Consider the following 25564-nt stretch of genomic DNA (forward strand, 5'->3'; position numbering starts at 1 on the left):
GGATCCATCCCATAATCAGCTTCTAAACGCTGACACCATTGCATACACTAGCAAGATTTTGCTGAAAGGACCCAAATATAGCTGTCTCTTGTAAAGCATAGTTCTTAACTCTTATCAAGGAAGCTTCCTCTCGTAACAGATAGAGACAATTACAGAGACCTATAACTGGCCACAACACAGAGAATAAATGACCTTGGGGTGCTCACTCCCAACTGATACATCTGCAACCCAACCCCTATACCTAAGGCTCAGAAAAAAATCACAAAGAGAGGGTGGGAAGATTGTAAGAGTCAGAGGCCCAGGATGCCTCAATACTACATAATGTCCCCTAGACATGACAAAGAATATATGCCCATGAATTCTCAATAATGTGGTTGCCTGGATTAGTTCACATGCCAACTCAGACTGGGGAAATTCTACCTGGTCTTACTCCTAGAAAGACAGCTACAGGTTGTCAGTGACTGTTAAGAGAAGGAAAATCAGTTTTCTTCAGGGACAAGTTCCCTCATAGGTTGTCTAATTGAAAATGGCCATCCCTGCACATACATACATTTCTCTAACAGATTATCTGAACAAGAAAAACAAATATCAGAATTAAATGTCATTGCTCATCAAAGGGACCTAACAGATATGTACAGGATATTGTAGCTAAATACCAAAGAATATACACTCTAATGAGCAACATTAAGTGGACTCAATAGGCTGTGTATACACATGTGCATCTATATTTATACACACACATATGTAACAATAATAAATAAAGATAATAAATTTGGGAGGGAGAAGGGATGCAGGAGGAGTTAGATGGAGAGTGGAGAAAAGCAGGAGTGATGTAGGTGTGAAATCCTCATGTATGAAGTTCTTAAAATATAAGATTAAAAAAAAACTTCAATTAGTGAAAAAAATCTGTTTACCTTCCATGATCAAATTGGATTCATCCAGGAGATACAGGGATGGTTCAACAAACATAAATCAATAAATGTAATAAATCACATAAAAAACAGATACAAGGACAGAAACCACATGATCATTCTATTAGATGCAGAAAAGGTCTCTGACAAATCCAACATCCTTTAATGAGAAAAGTATCTAGGGATACAGGGATCATATTGCAATATAATAAAGACAATATATGCCCAGCTCACAGCCAACATCATGCTACAAGGAAAACAAAAGAAAGCATTTCCACCAAAATCAGGAACAGCAAGGGTGTCCTCCTCTCTCCCCATTCCAAGTACAGTGCTAGAAGCCTTAGTTGGAGCCATAAGACAAATGAAAGAGACAGAGGATACAGATAGGAAAGGGAGATATGAAAGTAGTATTTGTAGAGGATATGATTCTACATACAGTCTAAACACTCCACCAGAAATCTGCCACACCTTATAGCACATTCAAAAAAGTAGCAGGATAGAAAATTAATACGTAAAATCCACAGCCTTCCTATATTCAAATGAGGAAGAAATCCAATGGTTCCTCCCCACCCCCACCCCACGCTTCAAAAATATATTGGAACAAATCTACCCAAAGGAGTGCAAAACTTGTATAACTAAAATTCCAAGACATTGAAGAAATTAAAGATATGTGAAATGGCCATCCCAACGAAGCTATGCACAGATTCAATGCAACTACCTATATTTAAGAACTAGCAGGCTTTCCCAGTAAATGCCACACACACACACACACACACACACACACACACACACACACACACACACACACAGAGTTTCCCTCATTCAAAACACTTTGGAAAGCAGTAGTTTGGATTGTATATATTTAATGAATTAGCTTGGGAATAGGCTTTAAGTCCAAACATGAAATTTGTTTATATTTCATATACCTTATAGATAGCCTAAAGTGAGTTTTATATAGTATTTTAAAATGATATGCATGAAGTGAAGCTTGTGTTCACAAGCCTCAATATGGATTTTTCCACTGTGGCCTTATGCTGGCGTTCACAAAGTTTTGGGTGTTCGATCATTTTTGGTTAGGGGCATTCCATTTTTATAGTAAACATTTAGTTTGTGGTGATATGACCAGCTGTTCTAGCTACTCGACTCTCCTCACATGGCATGAAAGCACCCGAAGGCTGGTATTTATCAAAATCAGGCAGAGTGGGTGGAGTCGGCCTGTTAGATGCAGCTGACCCACCTCTAGTCTGTGGGGAAGTTTGAAAACAGCTAATGATACTGAGGTCTCTATTTACTGAAACATGCCTGGCTCTGTTGGTGTGTGCACAGTGGGAACAAAGCCTACCGGTGTCTAACACATCTTCCTCTTTGCCTGCTCTTTCACTGAAGATCGTGCTGTTCCAGCAACAGTCTGTGTCAGTGGTTCTCAACCTATGGGTTGTGACCCTTTCATGAGAGTTGCTTAAGATAGCTGAAAACATGTATTTATATTATGATTCATAACAGAAGCAAAATTACAGTCAGGAAGTAGCAACTGAAAATAATTTTATGGTTGGGGGGTCATCACAACACGAGGAATGGTATTAAAGGGTCACAGCATTAGGAAGGCTGAGGACCACTGCTCTAGGGGATGCTGGGGATCTCTGCTTGTCCATGGGCCAAGGTTGGGTAGGTGGATACCTTGCTGCTCGTGAAAAGGGTTCCCATCTAAAGTTCTTTTCCCCAGAACATTTTAGATACTCACTGAGAGTTTATAAATTGTAGATAGTATATTATCATCTTTGATATAGTATTTAAATGTAAGTGACTCCAAGGCACGCTTTTCTAAGTTAAAATAAAATGTGGCACTCCATTTGAATACACGTGCTGAGCCACCTATTTCTTAGTGTTCTGTACATATGATCTCCAAGTCTGGCACCAGCCGAATATGGCTTCAGAACCAGGACCTGTGGTCTAAAACTAGATTTGTTCTAAAAGCCTTTTCCCAAAATAAAAGTAATTGTGTTTGCCACCAAGTGTCCCTAATCTTCTCTTTTCTAGGCGAGGCACTCTGGCAGGCTGCCTGCTGCAATACCGCCCACACTCAGGTTCCAGTCACAGCATTCTCTCTTTTGTATTGAGGATCGTGAAACTATAGGGTTTACCTTCTACAGCTGGAAAAAGACATGAGTACTATGTTGGTCCAAATACCCAGGGCTGAGGGACTAGTATTGGGTAGGATCTTTTGAGCTGAGCCCTGAAGTCTAGGCTTTAGGGGAGAATCCATCTCTTGTGCATGGGGTATGCTCTTTGAACCACATGGGTAACACAGTGATCATGTTGCCTATTGACCCTGAATTTTGGTTCTTAAGCTCCGTTGGGGTGTGCTGTGGAACTCAGCCTTCCTAGACTCCAGTGTCTATGATCTCCCCCTCCCCCCTTTCCTTCCTGCTCTTGTCTCTGAAGACATTGCTACTTATAACTCTCTAGGGGATGATGGGGAATTTTGCCCCCAAGTCCATGTGCTGAAATGGGCTGCCCTGTTGCTTGTGACAACTATTCCTGTCTTGTTCTCAGTTCCTTTGATGTCACACATTCAATTTCTTGTTATCTATCCATTGGCCTTACACCATCAGAAGCATTGCCATTCCTTGAAGCAACTTGAGTATTTCCCTTTCCCTTCCATTCTTCTTCCAATGGTTGTCCCTATCCCCACTATCACATGACTAAAGCAGTATCTTCTATGCAAATCTCTTTCTATTGCTACTTTCTTTCTGTCAGGTCTTCAAGGCCACTGACCCAAGTACTTTGTTCTTTCTTAGCTCCTTTAAGTTTGGGGGTCCATTGTGACAACCTCACTCTTAGTGTGGATGTTCAACAAACCTCTCTTTTTGAATTATACCCCTGTAACAAAAGTGCACCACAGGTTAAATCCTCCTGTCTGTCATCTGTGTCAAGCTGGTAAATGGAAGACATATTTATTTGTCTTATTTTATTAAAATAATTTTGAGAGAAATTTCATGTTTCCCATGCTAAGGATGTTTTTGAACTGATCCCCCTGCCTCCACTTCCTGAGTGTGTACTACAAGCATTACAAGTGTGTACTATTATGCCCAGTTTATATATTACTGGGGAATGAGCCAAGGACTTCATGCTTGCTAGGCAAGTACTCTACCAACCAAGTTATACGCCCAGCTCTTTTCAAGGTCCTCAAGTTTTAAATGAAGAACAGAAACTGCAAGCTGATCCCTGAGTGACATTATGGTAACTCCCTTCGGTAAATGAACATCTTAAAGATTTTTTATCCGTTTACACCAGATGACTACCTCATTCTACGGAGAAAATAGAAGTGGTAAGAAACACGTGGGTGTTCCCAGAATGGCATTATCAGCCCCCTCTGTCTGAGCTACCCATACAACCCTTCTTCCTCTGACAGATGAGCTACCCACCTCCCTCAGGCCAAGTCTTCACTGGGCTCCATCACTTCTTGTGTTCCTTGAAGACTCAGCTACCTCAGTTGTCTCTCTACCGTTTATTCCTATTGGCCTCAAATGCACGGTAATTTCCTTCTGCCTGTATCCTACATTCCACCTACCAATCCATTCTCTGTTTTCAGAGCTAGTGTCTATGCTCAGACCCTTTCTTCACAGTCTCTTGAATATCCTCTGACCTCATACTCACGCTGTTCTGCATACTCCTCTGTTAGGGTACTGGAAACCTCTACATGTCTAAGGCCAGTGCTTAATGCTCAGTCCTTTTCTTTTGAAGTTTAGCAACAGCCCGGTTGGTGGCTTTTTCCACCTTGAGATTTTGTCTACTTGGCCTCCTCAACACTTCAAGTTTTCCTTATATTTCTCTGGCCCCTTCCACTCAATCTCCTTTACCAAGTTATCATCCTATTCTCAGCCTGAAAACCCCAAGAGCAGGTCCTGGTCTCTTCTTTAAATATACTCACCACCTAGGCAGCTTTTTCTAGTTCTGACTTTGAAGACCTACTGTGTACTTTCATTTGATTGTCTACCTCCTATTCTGTTTATGTTTCATTAGCTTAACATGTTCAAAGCAAAACTCTTCATCTCCTCCTCTAAATAAAAAGGCAACTCCACTTCTCTAGTTGTTAAATACATTAACACACGGGATAACTTTCAATATATCCCTTCTTACGACATAATCAGACCCTTGTAATTTTACTTTGGAATTACATCAGGAGTCTGGGCCCCTCTGTTATTGCTGACACCCACATTAATGCTGCTGTCACCCATTTGCCAAAGATTGTGTAATGGCTGGTTTTGAGTCAACTTAACACAAGTTAGAGTCATCAGAGAGGAAGGAGCCCGAGTTGAGGAAATGCCTCTATGGTTCTGGGTTCTATAAGAAAGCAGACTGAGCAATCCAGGCAAAGCAAGCCAGTAAGCAGCACCCCTCTGTTACTTCTGCATCAGCTCCTGTTTCCAGTTCCTGCCTGTTTGAGTTCCTGCCCTAACTTCCTTCAATAATGAACAGTAATATGGAAGTGTAAGCCAAATAAACCTTTTACTCCCCAATTTGATTTTTTGGTCATGGTGTTTCAATGCAGCAATAGAAACCCTAAGATAGTTTGTGATAGCTTTAAAATTCATTCTTTTTATATCTTCACCTGTCTCTGTTACAGTTTTTCCTTCCCAGTGCAACCAGAATGTTCTTTTAAAATTGTAAGGACAAATTATTCTGGAGTTGGTGATGGATCTAGAGCTCTGTGAATATACTAAAACCCAGGGTGTGACATACTCTGAAATGAGTGAATTCTGTGATAGATGAACACATCTCTAGTAAAGCACTATAAATCAAATCTGACTTCCTAGATGCCCCTCTCTCTGCCTCATTTCTTTTTATCTAATTAAAGATATATTAAAATAAGAGTAGTTATTTCTGTCTCTTGATTGATCTCCCTGTCCCTTGCGTGGCTTTTTAATAGCCTTTCTACCACCAAGTCTGGTCAAGCTCTTTCAGTGAAAATTCCTCTTAGACAATGCCTTCTCCTTTGTTCCTTCCACACATGTTCTGCCACCCAGAGCTAAGGACAAGTGCTTCTTACATGGAGTCTTCACTTTTTCCCCCTTCCACCTTCCATAAGCAAGCAGATGTCACCAACTCTCCATCCTCCCTGCCCTTCCTCCCTCCCACCACCATTTAGCCTGCCTCAGCACCATCCCCTTTCCTGTAGCCTGCTTCTCACACTGGAAGGTGAAACCCGTTGTTTTCAGTGCCATTTCCTTGTAGGAGACCCTTTTATGGATCTCCACTGTGCCCAGCCGGAGACAAGTAAAGCTCTCAGCACCAGAGTTTGCAAAACCTCACCCTGCTTTTGTCTCCCGGTTCAGCTTTCTGTCTTCTGGTCTACGGTCAAGGTAAACTTTCTCAGTCTACAGTTCTCTTAACTTCAGGTCTTTGGCTGTGGTATTTTTCTAAGCATTAGACAAATTAGATTATACTTGATCTACTGAGGTCACGACAGTTTCTCCTTCATCCTCCTTACCATGCAAAGCTTCCCTGTCTTGGGCTCCCCTGGTCTCAGCACCATCCCTTTTGCAATGGCTGTTGGTTCCTTTTTTATCAGGAGGCTTCTTCACTAGAGATTCACTGGAGCAGGCATGCTTGCCTTGCTCACTGTAGCTATGATACCTATTTCATGTGACATTTCCAGGCGATAACTGCATATAACGGTCCACATGCATCCTCATCTTAAATCACATGGCACCCGCAGCCCGTATTTTATCAAACACATCACTAGGAACAGTCTTCTAACATTTGCAGGCAGAGGCTGATGGAAAAGCACACCAAGGGAGTGTTCTGGATACAGAGGGCTGGGTAGTGGTCTGTACCTGGTATGTCTCAATGGGGCGATTTTCCATGTTGAGGTCCCAGACTTTCACGGTCAGATAGTCTCTGGTCATGATATACCTCCCGCTGTGGCTGAATTTCACATCCGAAATTGAAGAGATGATTTCAGAGAAAAACGATCTGTTGCTTGGATCTTCCGGCTCTTCAAAAACTGCAGAACAAAAGAAAGACAAAGAAAAAAACGTGATGAATACAGATAGCCCAGCTTTGTAAGCAGGCTCTGAAGTTGGGACCAGCCAGAGAGCTAACAGTGAACTTTCTATGTAGGGTGGGTGTCTGTAGAATATAAAGGAGTTGCCAACAGTGGCAGCTCCCTAAAAACAGAAACACTAGTATATGGTATATTACTGTTTTGTTTTGTTTTGTTTTTCAAGGGATTGGCATGGGACCTGTCTACTACTCTGCTTGCTGGGACACTGCCTGTTTGGAAGCCCCAGATCTGGATCACATTTCCCCTTATCTCTGAATGTCTGTGCATTCCTGTGTTGTGAGATATCTTAGAATTCTTTTTTCTCTTTTCTTTCACCTCTCCTCTTTTCTTCCTATCTCCTTTCATTCTCCTCCCTTCCAGACTTCTCTCCTCTCCTCTCCTCTCCTCTCCTCTCCTCTCCTCTCCTCTCCTCTCCTCTCCTCTCCTCTCCTCTCCTCTCCTCTCCTCTCCTCTCCTCTGTTGTACATCGTGGTGCGGAGCCTAGTGCGCACCACGATGTACAACGTCCACAAGCAGCTTCTTCTTCTTCCTCCTCTTCCTCCTCCTCCCCTCCCCTCCTTTCCTTGTCTTTTTTTTTTAAGTGGTGGTTGGGAACAAACCCAGTCTTATGTATGTTAGGCACGTACTACTTAGCTACACCCCAAGCCCCTGGAGTTATTTTACATGCTCAAACACTTTTCAGTTTTTTTCTAAAACATGTAATCTATATTATGCTAAAATACAATGCACAACTCAGTGGTTTTATGTATCACGATATGTTTATGTAATCATACCACAATCTAAGTTCAGATGTTTCTAATAACTCCCTCCCCAAACAAAAACAAGACAAAACACCATGACAAAGCCCTTTATTTCTCATTCCTGTGAATCTTGGCAATCATCAACTCACTTTCATATAAATGCAACCATAGCACATAGGTCATTTGTGCCACACTTAATATACAAAATATATCACACAAACTTAGCTATAATTCAGATTGAGTTTTACCACGTTATATGCTATGTACTGGTGAAATAAAGAAACTGGGATGAATTAAAACCAACTACCTCTTGAGTTCCTATGTACTGCATGGTATGAATTCATTCAACATTCATAAGTCAGTAAAGATGTCCTCATAGCTGGCAGGAACACAGCCCAAGTTTGTATTTGGTCTGCATCTAGCCTATCCTTTTCCTTTTTTTTTTCTTTTTTAATTTTGTTACATATACACATACATATAAATACATAATTACAAACTGCTTAGTCCACTTAGTGCCATCTCTGGAATAGATCACCTCCAGGCTATGATTTGACATCCATGACTTTGGCTCATCGGTCTCTCCTTCAATGCCACCATCACCCTGGCTTTGATGATCTTGGCAGATGAGAGGGATGTGAAAGGTTTGCTTGTAACGAGGGAGAACTAGACTCAGACTCGTGCATAGGTTTTACACCAATCACTTCTGCAGACATCTCTTCCATGGAGAAGAGCAGCTGTCAGGGTTTTCCATTCTGAGACCTGGTTGACAATTTCCCCATAATGGGGAGACAATGGGAAATTTCCGTACGGAGTGAGGCAGATGGTAATTTTGCTTTGGAGATTCGCAGGCAACAGTTTTGCCCCTGGAGAGAAAAGGCTCACCGATTGAGATGCAGCCAGCAATTTTTACTACATAGAAGACATAGCCAATAATTTTGCTCATTGGCCCACAGTTTCCCCACAGAGGGTAAGAACTCCCTAGGGCTGCAGACCTTGGCCTTTGCCCAGCTGACAGAAGTAGTTTAAGATTTAGTTAGTAGCTACTGTATTTAAGATGTTAGTGTCTTGATTTCCAGACCTGGGCTAGCAATTGAGAATTAAGATCATATTCAGCATTAGAGGATTCAAAAGTGGGGAGCACTGAGGCCCAGTGGCTTAATCCTTGGAAGGTGCTTTTCATAGACACTTTGATTCCACAAACAGCTGTTCCTCAGTGAACACTGCAGACACCTGTCATCTTGCAAACCCTGGTGGAGAATCAGTGAATGCAGACAACATCTTATTTGCCCCTAATTTTTACAGATGACTCTTAAAAAACTCCCCATATATACTTTCTTCATAAATGTCTTAAAGTAAGCTTTCAAAGCGAAACCCTACTATGAGTCAAAAATGTACTTTGGAGACTTGGGAGGGCTCAGTGGTCAGAATGCTTGCTGCATAAAAACGAGGATCCCTGAATCTGGATCTTCAGCATCTATGTAAAAAGCTGGGCATGGCTGTGCACATCTGGAACACCAGCCTTAGTTGTGGGGTTGGGGACAGTCTGGCAGATCTTGGGTACCTAGCCAAAATGGTGAGCTTTATGTTCAGTGAGAAAGCCTGTCTAAAAGTATAAATGAGGGGGGGGGGGCGCAAGGTGGCAGTAATACCCAACACCTACCTGTATGAGGATGTGTATACACAAACACACACATACACACACACACACACACACCCCTCTTTGCCAGCCATGATGTTGTAAACCCATAATCTGAGGTAGGAGGGTTGCTATGGTTCAAAAGAGGCCAGCCTAAACTACACAAAGAGAACCAAGGAAGCCAGGGCTTCATAGCAAGACTCTCTTTCAGAAATACAGGGCTGGCTAGATGCTCAGTGGTTAATGACACTTGCCACCAAACTTGATTTCAATCTTTGGAAGCCACATAGTAGAAGGAGAGAACTGATTCCGGTAAGTGGTCCTCTGACTTCCGCATGTGTATAGGGTGCACATGTCCCATCCCTACAATGGAAGTATGTATTTATTTTAAAAAATCAAAGTGACATAAATAAAACCCTAATTTTTTTCAGTCATGTACAAAAGCTTCACATGGATAGAAATGATAAGACAAGTGTGAGCTATACATGACTAAGAAGAATTGAAAGTTCGAAAGCACTTCAGGGGCTGGAGGCTTCTGTTGCAGCAATCCAACTCTGCCCTGATAGCACAAAAGGAGCATCAATAATAAGGGGAAAATGAACACGGGGCTCACTTTTGGCTCAGGGACACCAGGGTTTCAGTTTCATGAGACACTACCACCATGCCTGGCCATGGTGTATGTCAAAAAGTACAAGGGTCACGCGTGGTACATGAGTAAGATCTGGGGTATATGGGTGAACATGAAGAGTGAGGCTGCTGTGTTCCTCCTCATTTATTGTGACCAGGGGTCTATGTCAGGCCTCATTGGAAAACAAGTTCCTTTTCGTGGCAGACAGGATACTGGCACTCTACCATCTAAGATGTCCACGTTCCCATCCCTCATACTTGTAATATGTCGTAGATAAGAGCAATTAAGACTGTAAATTGACACAGTTTAGGTTGAGAATGTGATCTGGGTGTAATGGTCCACACTTGGAATCCCAGCACTTGGGGCTAGTGAGGCAGACGTTCTAGGCCAGCCTGGGCTATAGAATGAGACCGAATCTCAAACACTGAAAACACATATACCCCAACCAAAACTACAAGGAAATGAAATCCGAGTACTTGGGAGGCGGTGGTGGGAGGATTATGAGTTTGAGAGAATTTATCTTAAGAACTTAAAAAGAACCAGAAAGTGATGTCACATTACCTGGTGGGTCTGATGTAATGACAACGGTCCCCATCACTCTACTGACACCTTGGCTTTGGCCCAGTGGAGTTCACGTCAGACTTGACTTCCATGACTCTGTCTTCTAGTCCCTAAGTTCTCTAAACTGTGATAATTTGGGACTGCAGCAATAGGAAACCGATGTTCCTCTCACCATATGAACAGCAGAGGGAGGGGACAGGAGTTCATGGGCTCTATACTAAATTTCATAAGCTGCTCCTGTTTCCCTGGGTCATGACAACTCCTCCTGCTCTCTCTCTCTGGGTACTTGAAGAGCCTACTCTCTAAGCAACTGACTTGGCATGGCTTGGATCTGCAGAACTACCCTGGATTAGTCACTTTCTCTTTCCCATTGCTGCTGGTAAGCTCGTGGTCTGATAGAACCAACAAAACCAGAAGCCAGGAGCTTCAGACAGTGGACCAAGCATTGAGACGTCAGTTTAGTGAGAGGGCATGAGACTGCAGGATACCCAGCCATGTGCTAGATGACTGATCCCAAAGCAAGGCTCCTCCCTGCTCAGATGCTTCCAGAGTTTTCCTACTGTCGACATCCAACAGGCCAGCCCACACCAGACCCTACTCTACTGAGTCCTGTCTGGTATACCCATCATCTGCCTCAGGACCAGGCAGAGAGTGGACAATATAAATGCACACAGGCATGCAGCAGAGACAAGGGGAGTGCTTTACTTGAGTGTCCACACCCCATACAAATGGCAGTTTCCATCCAGCTCCATTGATGGTTGCCAGGCAGGAGGAGTGTGGCTCCCACGGTCAGCTTATTCTGAGATGTCTACACTTTTCTGAGGAATATTGATTTTGTTTTTACATGTTAGTAACTAAGTTCAAAATAAATTAAGGGTGTGATCAAAGACAAGTTACCTGTGAGCCACACGGGCTATGTAGCTTGTGACCTATGACTCAAAGACTATAAAGGTGCTGTGGATATTTATGAAGCACTGTGCCTGTCCTCTGACTTGATCCTTTCTCTTTTCCTATCTGTCTTGCTCTCTCATTTCTTCCACTTGAGATTCAACCTACAGGGCCTTCCTGAACCAGCCTAATGCCTGCATTGTCTCCTCCCCAGTTCAGAAGCAAACTTGGGCCTAACTTCAGACTTGTGTTTGGTGTATGTTTGTGGATGCTTGTGCACAGGTTTGTGTGTGTGTTGCACAGATGTGCTCATGTGGGTGGAGGACAGAGGTCAATGGCAAGTGTCTTCCTCTATCACTTTCCACCTAATATTTTGAGTCAGGGTCTCTCACAGAACCTAGCACTCGATCATTTGGACACTGGCTTACTGGCTGTCTGATAAGCTGCAAAGATCTGTAGCATTGGGTTTATAGGCATCTGTCATTGTGCCCAGTGCCAGGGATCAGAACTCAAGTCCTTGTGTTTGTGTAGCAAACACTTATGACTTGGTCACCTCCCAGACCCTCTTCCTATTATTTTCAAAAGTCTGTATTTGTTTCAGAGTCATGAAGGATTAGAAAGTTCCAGGTCAGAGAATGGTTTTCCTCGAAAGCAAGGACTGGTGATTGCAACAGCACCTGTCCCCTGCCAGGCACAGTGAAGGCTGAAGCATCTTCACTCCATAGCTGAGGAAACAGGATAGAGAGACTGGGCCCCATAGGACTCTCTGGTCCCTGAGTGTGCACCTCATAAGGGCTCATTAGCTCTGAAGGTGGAACCTTCTCATATGGTAGCCTTGGCTGGAATCTCTGATCTAAAGGGAAGGGAAGCAAAACCCTGTGCTTGCCTCAGCAGTGGCCTGCCAATCTAAAGCTTGCATTTGGGCAAGTGTGCACAGAGAAGTTCATTAACTGTGGACCTGTTTGTCACCCTATTGTGAAGAATAGTCATTCATTAGCTGAACAGGTCTAGTCCCTTTTTGAGAACTGCCGTTCTGGAAGGCTACTGATTGAAGGGGGTGGCTCTGAGCACAGCCTATCCAGCAGGCAGCAGCGATAGGAGGTGGCTCGAGTCCAGACAAGATGATGAGTTGGCAGTGGGGGTCTCGACAGGAGCCTAATGAAGAAATCTGTTAACAGGCAAGCCTGGTTTTACGAGGGCTCATATTGGTCTTCCCCTCCATTACACCCCTCTTCCTGTAAGGCTAGTGTATGGGGCAGGGTATCCACGGGCCTTATGCTTCTCTCTCTGCAGAACTGTACTTTTCTGTGTCCAGGGACTCTGGGATCGTGATGGCAATGTCCTCTTGGATTTCTTGCCACACATCATAGGTTAGAGACTCAGGCCTCTCTGCTCCACCTTTCCCCCACCCCCCTCAGAAAGAGCTCCCGTTGCTCCCTCCTTCTCTGTCTCTGATAATTTGTTCCCATCAGGAAGCATCTTGCAGCTGTTCCAAGAGCAGCTTCAGCCCCCTAGGGAGTCTCTGCCCAGGTGGAGGAGATGGCAAGTGAGTGGCCTGTTATTAGGGCTGAACACTGGGAAGCTGGTTGTCATGGCACCGTGAAGGCTAGGGCTGCATTCTCAAGCTGTCCCTGGTTCCCAGGCTTTATATATAATCATTGCTAGGAGAGGCAGACATGTGGAGGGGAAGAGAAGAGCCCACGCCCTGCTGAATGCAGTCTCCTAGCAGACCAAGGTGAGCAGTTCACATTGAGTGGGGCAGTCTGCCTCAGCAGAGACTAAGCATCACAAGGACCTTGGGTGGGCTGCTCACAGCCCCTCTGTCTTCTTATGGCTCCTTCATGAATGGTTGTAGGCTCCCAGAGCCGATTTCCTACAGAAATACATTGTTACTAATCCACCACTAATCCAGTGTCTTATGTTATCCAAAGCCGGTGGAGTAGAGACATTGTTACCAGAGGAAACTTCTAGTGCTATGTTGGAGGAGGTAAGGGACTGTCCTGTGTGCTAGGTCATGGGCTAAAACTCTTAAGCAGGCAAAACATGGAAGTTGAGAGAGTTGCCTACCATTGGTAATTGGCTAAAAAGTAAATTAAGTGTTGACTCTACAGTCTGCTGCTATGTCCCCCACCTCCATGGCCTTGCCATATCTTGCAGGGAGTGATGGTCTCAGAAAAATGGACTTGAGCTAATATAAGCCTTAAACCGTTGTATAAATAGCCAAGCAAATGCTTATTCATTATCTCCATGTTTTCACCAACCACAGTTACCAAGTAGAGTCATCTCTTTGTGAAATTAACATAATGCAATCAGGGCCAATTCATTAAGCACCTACTACCTGCAGGGGTCTCTCACAACTCTGGACAAACCTTCAACATAGTCCTTTCTTTCCTTTCCTATTTGTTATTTTGCTGTTGCTGTGACCAAACACTTGATCACTGTGGGGAAGACTAATCTATTTTGGCTCATGATTTGAGAGGCTAGTGCCCATCATGGTGGGAAAGATATGGTGTAGCTCAGGGTGTTGGAAACATTTGGCTGGGACTTCTTATATCTCTATGGGCCAGGAAGCAAGGCAGGAAATGTTGGCACCTAATTTGGCCTCTTCTTTTATCCCTTTTTATTCAGTTGGGGACTCCCACCTTTCCTCAGAAGAACATCTGTGGGAAGACCTTCACAGACAAATCCAGAGGTATGTTTCTAGGTTCCACCATATTGACAACAAAGATACCATACATTCCAAGGTAACTCTTGACTTTCTAGCCAGTGTGCTTTGATGAAGAGAGAACACATTTTATAACCACCACAGGAAACAAAGGCTTCTCCTTCAGTCAGCACTGTTGTTCATGGACTCCCTTCAGTGACTGAGAGAAGCCCTCAGCAGGTTTTACAGAAATGGATCTGTATTGTGTTGAGCTGGGCATGATACTATATGCTTGTAATTCCACTGCTTGAGAGGCAGTCAGGAGAATCAGGAATTTAAGGCCAGTATGGCCAGTAAGGGACCTTGTTTCAAAAATGGAAATGAAGCAACCAGACAATAAAACCCACAATGTATTGATTTCCCGAAGGTCAGACTCTTGTACAAAATGCTTCTGCTCTCTCTAGCTTTCTTAGGTGCTGGTCTTACCTGGGTATATCTCAGGCCTGGTGAGGCAGAAAGGCAGGTTATATTTATATCTGTTATTACCATTAATGTTCAGTCATGGGTTTTAGACATTGGTTTGAATTTAATATTTGGATTTTTGTAAATATCTAGCTTTTCTGAGCCTCAGTTTTCTCATTCTTATCTCTGACTACATGGACTTTGAACAATAACACATGCTAATAAATGCCAAGATTTATCAGGGGCAGGAAAACTTTTTTCTCACGGATTCTTATGGCAATCCAGGAATCCAGTAACTGACCTTGTTTTGCACAGGTAGACAGACATTCAGGCTTGGAAGAGTTAAGCCAAGAAGCCTAAGTTACACACTGGAGTTGGTTTCACCCCAGAACAATACTGATGGCCACCATGGTATGCATCTATAATTCTCTTCATCCCCATTAAAGCAAGGTTTCCAAACCTCAGGACTGTCATAAGCTGCGATAGTTGGTTTTTGAGATTTACCCTACAGACCTCAACAGAACACAGAGAAGCCACCTCCTAGTCAGCAGTTGTTCAGTGGATTTAACATTCTCTAAAAGTCAAAAGTCTTCTTAACATCAAGCTCTTCCCTTTTAATTTCCCCTCCCTTCCCACTGCCCCTTGATATCCTTTCTGACCCAGAAGCCATGACTTTCTTCTGTGAACTTCCAGATCAGTGTCAAGATCTGGTTAGAACACAGAAGTCAATGTAGAACACCATATAGTAGGTTGATATTAATACAAGTGACAGAGTCCCATCATCACTTGGGGGCACTGGGCATGTATAGGACACCATTGAAGAACCAATGAAAACACCATTACAATCAACACTAATGCTGGTAAGTTCCTAGCAAGTGAAAATTACCTTTTCCTATAAAGAAGCAAAAACGTGGAAGCATGGGGCACTTTGACTCCTCAGAAGGCAGCTGTTATTCTCTCCTCTGGTGTCCTGGCTCCCTTGAGCAAAAGACTGCTAACCACTCACTCAGCTGAGTGAGTATCCTTTATGCCAGGACTATCTGTTTTGAACACTCTGCTTTTGAATGCCTTCAGAAGACAACAGGACAATGACAGGTGCTTGCTCCAACTCCTGCAAGAGCATCTCTAGTCTAGACTGTTTTAAATGGTTTATAGTAGACTTCCTGCTTTCATAAGCTTTGATGAACTTTAGGTGACACTGAAACTATTTCTACCTAGGTCAGAGGGAAACACTTCCCCTGTCCACCTAGCAAATAGACTACTATGCTTGGTACAAAAGGAACAAGACTGTGGTTGGTACAAACATTCATTTGAATGAAAAGTCAGCTTTGATTGGTACAAAACCCCTTTGGGATTTCCAGACTACTTATTGAGCTGAGTGCATGGGGATAACCTTTAGGACTCTTTACCATCATGATGTTTTTTTTAAGTGGTTGTGTCTTGTCCTCCCTCTCCCCTCCTTTCTTCTCTCTCTCTTTCTTTCTGTTTCTTTTTGTGTGTGTGTATGTATGTGTGTACTCAGGATTGAATGTAGGTCTTGGTGCATGCCAGAAAAGTGATCGACTGCTGAGAGATAGTCTCATTCCCCCCTTCAAGTGTTTCCCTTTCTCCTTCCTTCCTTCCTTCCTTCCTTCCTTCCTTCCTTCCTTCCTTCCTTCCTTCCTTCCTTCCTTTTCCAGTAGAATATGCTGAACTGGTATTACAAAGAAAGAAGTGATAGCTTAGGCAGTAGCAGTGAGTGCCCAATAGGCCTAGCTACAGAATCTACTAAGTGATGCAGTACTTGACAGCTAAAGGAACGGTAAAGCCATGGAAAACATCACAGCTGTAGAATAGACCACATGGCCTTGACAGTACTAGGGGCACAACCATAGGAACCACTGAGAGGTTGACAACAGCATCATCAAAGCCAGGGGAGTTATAGCATAACAATGGCAGAGAGGCACTGGCAGCAGCCACAACAGTCTCAACAGTGGCAGCAGTGGCAGTGGCAGCAGCAACAGCAGCAGCAGCAACAACAACAACAACAACAACTGAGAAGGTAAAAGCAGCATCAGGGCCATTAAGGGTCAAGGGGTTAGACACCCTTGTCCCAAGAACAGTAATACTGGCTGCTGTTGAGGGTGGAGGAATCTTGACTTCCAAGGCCTGCACAAGAGCTCTGAAGTTTGATACCATAGGACTAAACCTGTGGCCTGCATGAGAATTTTAAAACCAAAGGCTGTTCCTTGCTGCTGATCCTGCTTGTCTGATGGCACTGACATCAAATGTCCAGGGATACAAAAGTTGCTAAGGCCAGCACAGAAGCAAGCTTCTGCTTTCTGTACAACTTCCAAGCAGAGCAGGACAGAACAGTACTATTCTCAAGTCATATAGCTTTGTGTCAGGTAATAATTTGGTACAAGGCTCTATTATAGAGCCATGGGATGACTCGGTGGGTAAAGGTATTTGTCACAGAGCCCAAGTTCTATTCCTGAAACATAAAAGGTGGGAGGGAGAACCCACTCCCCAAAACTGTCCTCTGACCTCTATATATGGGGAGGCACTAATGTATGCATGTATGCATTCATGGACAAACATGTGCAGAATCAATTTCAATGTAAAAATTAGAGTTTATTACATAGGTTATTAAAAAATTTCAGAAAGGTCGTAGGAGAAAAAAATGTAAAATTGAGACAATTCTGAGTTTGAGGTTGATTTTTCTGGGAGCTGGAAAATCTTACACACAACACCTCCATCACATCCCTCATTTAAGAATAAACACTATTAAATGAATGTAGAATAAAATGAGTTGTAACAACATATTATTATATCTACAGATCAATATATATCATTCAACCCTCAGCAGAGAAGCATTCTTGGAATAGATGGGAATTAACACAACTGGACCCTGTGCAGAAAGTGAGAGACTTTGGAGCACTCAGCCCCGAATGGTATTTCTTCATCAAACCCCTCTTCTCGAGGCTCAGGGGTCTATGCAGAAGAGAAGTGTAGAATGTAAACACCGGGGATTGCAATGGTAAGAAAATGGCACTTTGCAGCCTCAACAAAGGTGGATGCACTTACAAACCTACAGAGACTGTGACAGCACATGGAAGCCCTGCAGAAGCTCAAGTCAGACAAAATTTCATCAGATAAGGGAAAATGCCATAAAGTCCCACCCCTAGCCAGGAAGCTATTTACAGGTAATAGCTTCTGGGAGAAAGGAAAGTCAGTTTTCTCTGATGGAGTAACACTGGGTATACCAATCACACGCTAGGGAAGGCTACCTGTTTAGGAGCAGTTGGCCAGCACAAATTGGACTCTGTGTTTTTAGTGGCTTAACAAAAACCAAAAATAACAACAACAACAACAACAAAAAACCCCTTCCTTCCTTCTTTCCTTTCTTCCATCCAGAGAAACAATGTGAAGTTGAGTGGGTATGCGGTGGAATGTGTCTTAGGTGGGAAAGAATTCTATGGAAGCTTTGAATAAATAGAGAAGCATTATTACTATGTTCTGAGAAATGTGATGCTTAGTCTCACATTTGATCTCATGCCATTCATTCCTATATCTAATCCTTATACTTTAGTGTCCACGCTATGGTAGGCTCTGCCTCTGGCCCTCTACCACGAATAACTTCCCAGGGCAACAAGTATGCAATTGACTAACACCAGTTCATAATTCTGTGGTCCAATGATGACGGGACATAGGAGGTACTTGACAGAGACTGACGATATTTGAGAACCCAGAGGGGACACTGGGGATACAGGCATGTGAAATCATTTTTCAGTTCAATTATTTCACACTTTGTTCAGAGTAAACTCTTTTTGGGTGGTGCTGGGGACTGACCTCAGGGCGAGGCAAGCACGCTAACTGAAACCACATGTATAATTATTCAACTTGCAAAGCTTTTTGTTTTGTCTTGTTTTGTTTTTCAAGACAGGGTTTCTCTGTGTAACCTTGGCTGTCCTAGGACTAGATCTGCAGACTAGGCTGGCCTAGAACTCACAGGGATCCATTTGTCCTTCCTCTGCCTTCTGAGTGCTGGAACTAAAGGCATGTGCCACCACTACCACCACCACAATCTGCTTGCATAGTTTTAGTCTGAATCTGTTTTGACACTGGGAATCTAAATTTCATGTTCAGCTTAAAAATAAACTCTATGTTAGAAACACTTCATAATTTCCTGTCCTCCATTAGCACATGCCCTTCTATCCTACCACACCCAGCACAACATCGTGTTAATATTTGCTTTGATTTTCATTTTTTTCCCCTAAGCTTAATGATCCCATTTTTCCTCACATGTAAATTTTCAATTCACAACTTTGTCTCAGTGCAGAAAATTTCAAAAGCCATTACAATTTCAGGATGTACTGGCTGACCCCAGGGTTAAGGATGCCCATACGAAAGGTACGTGCTATTGAAATGCTCATTCTGAGGTTAAAGACAGAAAAGGGAGCGTCACAACTTGAAGGGAGCTTTGCAGGATGAGCATTGCCTGCCTTCTGCTGCAGAGATCTGCTCTGTGCTTGGTGACGATGGGAGGACCAATAAGTCCTCACAACAGTTCAACAGATAAAGGACCTATAAGATGGACTGAAAGCCAGTGGAGAGGATGGCAGCACCCGCGATTCAGTTATTGATGCTATCTGCTGAGCTGTCAAAATAGAATTATGTGAAGCATACAGGGGCTTGAATTAACTGATAGATTTAACACAGGTCAATTACACACATAAGAGATCCCTCCACTTCTCTTCTCCATCTTTCAATGCACACAAGTACTAAGGATGGTGGTATTCACCATTTGAAGTAAGAAATAAACCAGATCAGTGTTGAAGCTCCACTCATCCCTGAATCTTAACTTCTCTAGTTACCAAAGCCAAACCAAACCAAACCAAACCAAACCAAACCAAACCAAACCAAACCAAACCAAACCAAACCAATCCAAACCAACCCTCAAACCCAACAGAGATATATAAGTAGACACAGTGGCACTTACAAAGTCAAGACAGGGCTGTCTGGACTAAGCAAAGGCTTAAAAAGGCTTAGAAAAAATCAAAAAGATTTTGAGAGTTTTCACTAAGATCAATGAAGATAAAGAATGAGGAGGGACTGCCAGTGTTTCTTAGCAAAATGTGTCAATGCAAATATTTTATGAGTTTTTCCATGAATCTCAGAGTCTACAGAATTTATGAATTGGTCCGTGCTTAGAGCAAAACACTTGGGAACCTTGGTTCTTTGTATGTGAATGTATATATGTGCTTGCATATGTGCCAGAGGTCAACCTCAAGTGCCATTTCTCAAGAATTCCTTGTCTCATATTTGATTCAGGATCCCTTATTGACTTGGGACTTATCAGCTTGTCTAAGCTGGCTGGCTACTGAACCACCAGGATTACAAGCACTCACTGTCATGTCTGGCTTTTATGCATGGGCTCTGCAGATCAAACTCAGGTCTTCATGCCTTCACAACTGCAAACATTTTACTGAGCCATCCCTCTACCCTCCCTATCCTTGGCTCTCAACCTCACCCTCCACAGCTAGTTTATAAGCAGACCTACTAATTTATACCCCTGGCATTGCTCCAGACCATGCGATTTGATATCTTAAGAATGTTGTTCTCATTTCCTAGTATTCACTCTTTCTCCTGACGCTTCACTCCTAAATGGTCACAGACACCCATCTACTCCTTTCCCTAAAATCTTCCTAGATGTCACTTTTCCTAGTATAGTAACATTGAAAAGTCCTTACCATGGCTTACAGGTCTACCATGTTGCCCAATTCCCATGTCCTATGAATGGCATACAGCATGAAGGGTACCAGTTGTATGAAGGGGAGTTTGAGTGTAAGTCCTCATACCCTAGGGCTACAAGCTCCCTAGATGCTCCTTCTCATAACAGATTGGCCACGCCCTCTCATTGATGCCCACCTACCAAGTGCAGTCCCACCCAGAGCCTTTGCATTGCTGCAGCTTCTGATCCAGGATCTGTCATCACCAAATGCATTTGTCCACGTGACTCGTGTTTGATTCTTTCTCCTTGAGTCGATACTGCATGGGTGAAAGGCTCTATCTTTTGAATGTTTGGCAGCAATAAATAGAAGCAGAATACATGAGTAAAAAAATGGCAAAAAAAAAAAAAAGGCTACTATTCACAGACTCCTCCCGCACTCAAGTTACCTTGTATTTCCCAACTTATGAAAGTATTGTAGCTTTTGAAATCATGGCCGGTGGACTGCCATTTTTTTCCTGCTTTCAGTGCCTAGGAATCTTAACTTTAATATAAGTTAACTATAAATGTATTATTATATATTATATGAACATATAATATATAACAAAATATAAATTATCTTTAATGTAAGTTAGACATGATAAAGTGGGCTTTTTTGTCCATCCCTCTCTGCTCCTTCTATCCCTTGCTCCTCTCTCCGTCCTCAGGAGATTGCTAATATTTTCTCCTATTTGCTAAGGACATGCTCTATCACTAACCTAAACCCCAGCTGCTAGAAATGCATTCTTAAAGCTAGAAATGAATGAATCCAGCCAACTCCTCTTTTATGTGAGCCTTCCTAGCCCTTCAAAGAGAAGCACCAGATGCAAACTATCATTTTGCATGATTACAGTCATTTGCCTATATAGAGGATTTTTTTCAGCACTTTTTTATGTGCCTAGGGAGCCATAAACAGTGTCTAGTCATAGGGGAGGTTTGACTTAGTGAGGAAAAAAAAAACCTGATCAGGCAACACATGACATTTAGTATTCAGAGAGGACATCTAAACTGGCTTAGGAGTCCAGGAAGTCATCTTGAGGTGTATGGTGTGCAGATATGGACCCTTTCCATGAAGGAAGTAAGACTGGATGGCATTATGGCTGCTAATTAGCTGACCTTAGATTGAGATTGTCCCATTTCATCTGGGTGGACCTCATACAAACACAAGAGTCCTTAAGAGGATGGGGTAGAAGAGAAGGCAGGGGTATGATTCGAGGTTTTCATTTCCCTATTGCTGGATTCTCAAACCCTGGAATGGGGGCAGTCACCAGAAGCTAAAAAGCTCAAGGAAGTCAATTCTTTCCATAATGTCCTATGGGAAGGCAGCCTAATTTTAGTTAGCCACACCCATGTTAGATGTCTGGACTCCAGAATGGCAAGATGACAGCTATGTGAGGCTTGAAGCCACTGGGACTGTAGGGTCTTTGTTACATCATTTAGGAAGCATTGGATTTCCTGACATGCTTCTGGCATGAAAGAATGGGCTACCTTAGGATCCTGACAGTATCAGCTAACACACTTGAGAGGCCAGGGACTCTCCCAGAGAAAATACCTGTCAGGTAGTCTCCTGACTGTTTTCCTTGAGCTATATAGATGCTCACCTATGCCCTTGACTTGTTTATAATGGCTCATCACAGATGACAATTACAGGTAAGGTGGCCCAGAGATGTTCTAGGGTCAGAGCCACCTGGGACTCCACAGGTGACCCTTTTCATCTTGCATGTCTTGGTGGGGAGTAGGTGGGGGTGGCTGTAGTCACGTGCAGGTGGTAATTTCAACCTCTACTGCTTTCTCATCCAAGACCCTGCACAGAGGAGCAGGGCAGGATCTGGGACAGTGTCAACTGTTAATGAATGACGCTTACCTCCAAAATTAATAAGCTTTCTAGTCCTTAGGAAAATCCACTCAACTGCAGTCTCCAGGATGACTAATTGACAGAAATGGTAAATTAATCAAAAATGGAAATGAAGACGGAAGAAGGGGGAAGGGATTCTATTTTTACTTGAATGCGGGGCTTGTCTGCTCTGCAGTTAATTGCTGCTAAATTTGAATGGAGTAGACATCGTATGAGTGTGTGTGTGTGTGTGTGTGTGTGTGTGTGTGTGTGTGTGTATTCTGTTTCATGTAAGTAGCAAGGATGTTTGGCTTTTCTCCAGGTGGGGTGTGTGTCTCTGTGTGTTGGTAATCCTGTCATCAGGAGAAAAGCATTTTAATAAAGGGCTTTGTTTCTCTCACCTAACCAAGCTCGCCTGCAGTAAACAGAGTTAATTATGCCCAGATCGATACTGAACCCCCTTTGGAGGCCTTAGGATGAATCACAGCTGCAGTTAGAGTTGATGCCTTTGGACACATTCCATCAGGGGCCTGGGAAAGGAGACACAGGTTTATTTGGGCAGCTAGTGGCCTACAGAACCTGGGCGTGGCCATTAAGTTTGGAGGTGAGGGGTATGAGAGTAGATTTCACACCCCATGCAAAGCTGACTTAACACTGCAGGCAGAAATGGTCAGGGGGTCAGGGCATGGGGCCAATGTGGGTCACATAAATTTCAGACCCACAAGTTGTCATTCTGGATACAAGAAAACAATCATGTACTTATCCCTGCCAAATACATAGGAGATTGGTGAAGTTGACAGACATAGGTTCAAATTTGACTCTAGCCCTGGAACCTGAGGCAAGTTTCTTCACCTATATGTCTCATGTACAAACTGGAGCACTAATACTAATCTGCATAGGAATTAAATACAACATAGAGGATTTCAAAACAAACAACTCATCTTCCTGCATGCCTTCCGCCTTCGGAGGAAAATGACATTTCTGATTTGTGTTTTTGGGTTGGGCACCAAACTTGGCTCTGTTTTCACAGCTGTTTTCTAAATGAGGCTACTCACTAAAACATTTCAGTGTTTAAGGCCTGAAGTACTGTCATCTTTATTTCCTCAATATAAAAGACCTGATGGTTCCTATACATGGTCCATTCAAGACATATTTATATGCCCTCTGGGACTGAAGGCTGAATAGAAAGTCTGTCTTGGTGGCATCTGAAGGAAGGAGTTTCTGTGGATTTGATTTGGGGTGCAGTCTTGCCCTTCTGAGAGGATCTACTTGGTAAGAAAGAACCACAGAAGGCAGGCTTGCTGGTGGAGTCATTCAAGGGGATTGGTGTTGTGAGGTTCCCCAGACCTACTTTAGAGAGGTACACTGGTTCCTTCTTCAGGACCTCCATGACTAACTGGATCTCCTCTAAGTCCCCAATGCAAGCCAATCCCTCCCAACATGGTGGGATCTCCAGAGGTAGGTAAAATGGATACAAGCATGTCCAAACCACAGTGGAGATTCAGGTGAAAGACCTGATCCATACCTGTAGGGCTGTGGGCATCTACACATTAGGCATCTGATGTGATGTAGGCATCACATGACTAGTTTCACTTAGCAGATGTACACTACAACATGTCAGGCAGTCACTTTTCCTTTAATAATGAAAGGCTGTCACGGGGCCAAATCTCCTAATCACACCCCCAGTGTCATCTTTAGTGGCATCACAAGCACTTGATACTGTCTTCCTAGTATCTTTTTGCCACTCCCTATGCTTTGCTTATACACCTTGCTTTCCTCTTACCGCTAGAAGCTCATCTCCTACCTTTTTCTCTGTACCCCATTGTTAAGTGTTGCCATTCCTTTGGCTTTGGTCCTGGGTCTCCACTCTTCTCTGCCCATATCATGTCTTAGTAGAATCATTCTGCTCTGCAGCTTGAAACACCATAACATGTGCACAACTCCTCAATTTTATAACTGTAGGGTAATGTCTTCCGGAGCTTCCACATTAATGTATCTATGATCATTAGACTTCTTTAATTAGATGACACATAGACATTCCTATCTGAAGACAGCTGAAGAAGTGGGCTTCTTTCTACAGCAAATCAGTTCCTTCTTTAGCCTCCTCACTTCAGTATCTTCCCACTGTACCATCAACCAAACTAATACATGACTTCAAATTTCCCTCTTCCCTCTGCCTCATCATTTCAAACATCTCAACAAGCCTTCACAGCCTTTCCTTGAAGCAGACCACACCTATGTCCTTTTCTTGGTCAGAGTGTCTATCAATTGTCCCGAGACAATGGAAGGAGGTCCTCTAATTGGTTTTCTTGCTCCTAGGATGACTGCCCTATTTTTGAGAAGTCTCTTAAGGTTATAAACACATTCCAGGATAATGGTGCTCTTTCTCTGGAGTGTGTGTGTATGTGTGGTGTTTATTGGTATGGGGGCACATGCATATGTATGGACATGTGTGAAGCCAAAGGTTGATGATAGATATCTTCCTCTCCACCTTATATATTGAGGAAGGATCTTTCAATGAACCTGGAGTCCGTGGATTCAGCTAGTCTAGCTGGCTAGCATGTTCTGGAGTTCTCTGTCTCTGTCTTCTGAGGGTTGGGATTACAGGCAGGAGACCATGCTTGGCAAGTATTTACATGGGTGTTGAAGATCTGAAGTCCAGTTCTCATGCATAAGAGGCAAGCACTTTATCCAGTGAGCCTTCTCTACAGCTCCAGTCAAGACTTTCTTTATGCTAGGATGCATTCTGAGAAATGAATTGTGAGGTGCTTTTGTTGGACAACACACAAAAAAATGATGGATGCCAGTAGGTAATATAAATTTAGGGGATCCTACTATTGACCAAAATAACCTTATTCGGCATAAGACTATATTCAATTTTCTGCTAACAGCTCCTTAGTCCCACTTGGAATGGAATCCATGGGCTTTTCTCAGGTTACACAAAATATGACTCACAGTTCATATTTTTGCTTCCTTTTTAAAATATTGCTTTCTGCATAATCATCCCTAGCCTCTAACACTTGGTTTGTTCTCCAAACATAGTTATTCCTGAGCTAGGATCCTCACCATCACTGGATCCTCCCAATAACTTACCTCTAGCTCAGAGGCCTTCCCTCACAGCACCCTGTAGAAACAGCTCCACTCCAGGTACTCTCCGACCCTATATTATTTCCTATTGATGGTACCACTGACTAAAAATTCATTACTTATCTATATTTTGAATATACTTGTTCCCTTGCCACACAGAATGTCATTTTCTGGATGGCAAAATCCAGAAGATATTTAATAAATCTTAGTTGTATAAGTGAGTCCTGATATTCTGGTGAAGTAGACTATAGACATGGACTGAATTCAGAATATGCACACCACTCTGGAATGACTTGTTCAGCTCTTATTCCATGAATCCCTGTAGCAGGAATCTGATGCTTTCCCCCAGGTGGTAAG

General features: G+C 43.1%; 1 protein-coding gene across 12 annotated transcripts in view; it reads right to left on the reverse strand.

Moving 5' to 3' along the window:
- Positions 1-25564, reverse strand: part of Ppp2r2b (protein phosphatase 2 regulatory subunit Bbeta) — a 404944-nt gene that overhangs the window by 12252 nt on the left and 367128 nt on the right. For all 12 annotated transcript variants that reach the window (XM_021150238.2, XM_021150241.2, XM_029471977.1 and 9 more), the window contains one exon: positions 6749-6918. In XM_021150238.2, the coding sequence (XP_021005897.1) occupies positions 6749-6918 (170 nt within the window). The remainder of the gene's footprint in view (positions 1-6748; positions 6919-25564) is intronic.

This window comes from Mus caroli, chromosome 18, assembly GCF_900094665.2.
Source record: "Mus caroli chromosome 18, CAROLI_EIJ_v1.1, whole genome shotgun sequence".
NCBI lineage: Eukaryota > Metazoa > Chordata > Mammalia > Rodentia > Muridae > Mus > Mus caroli.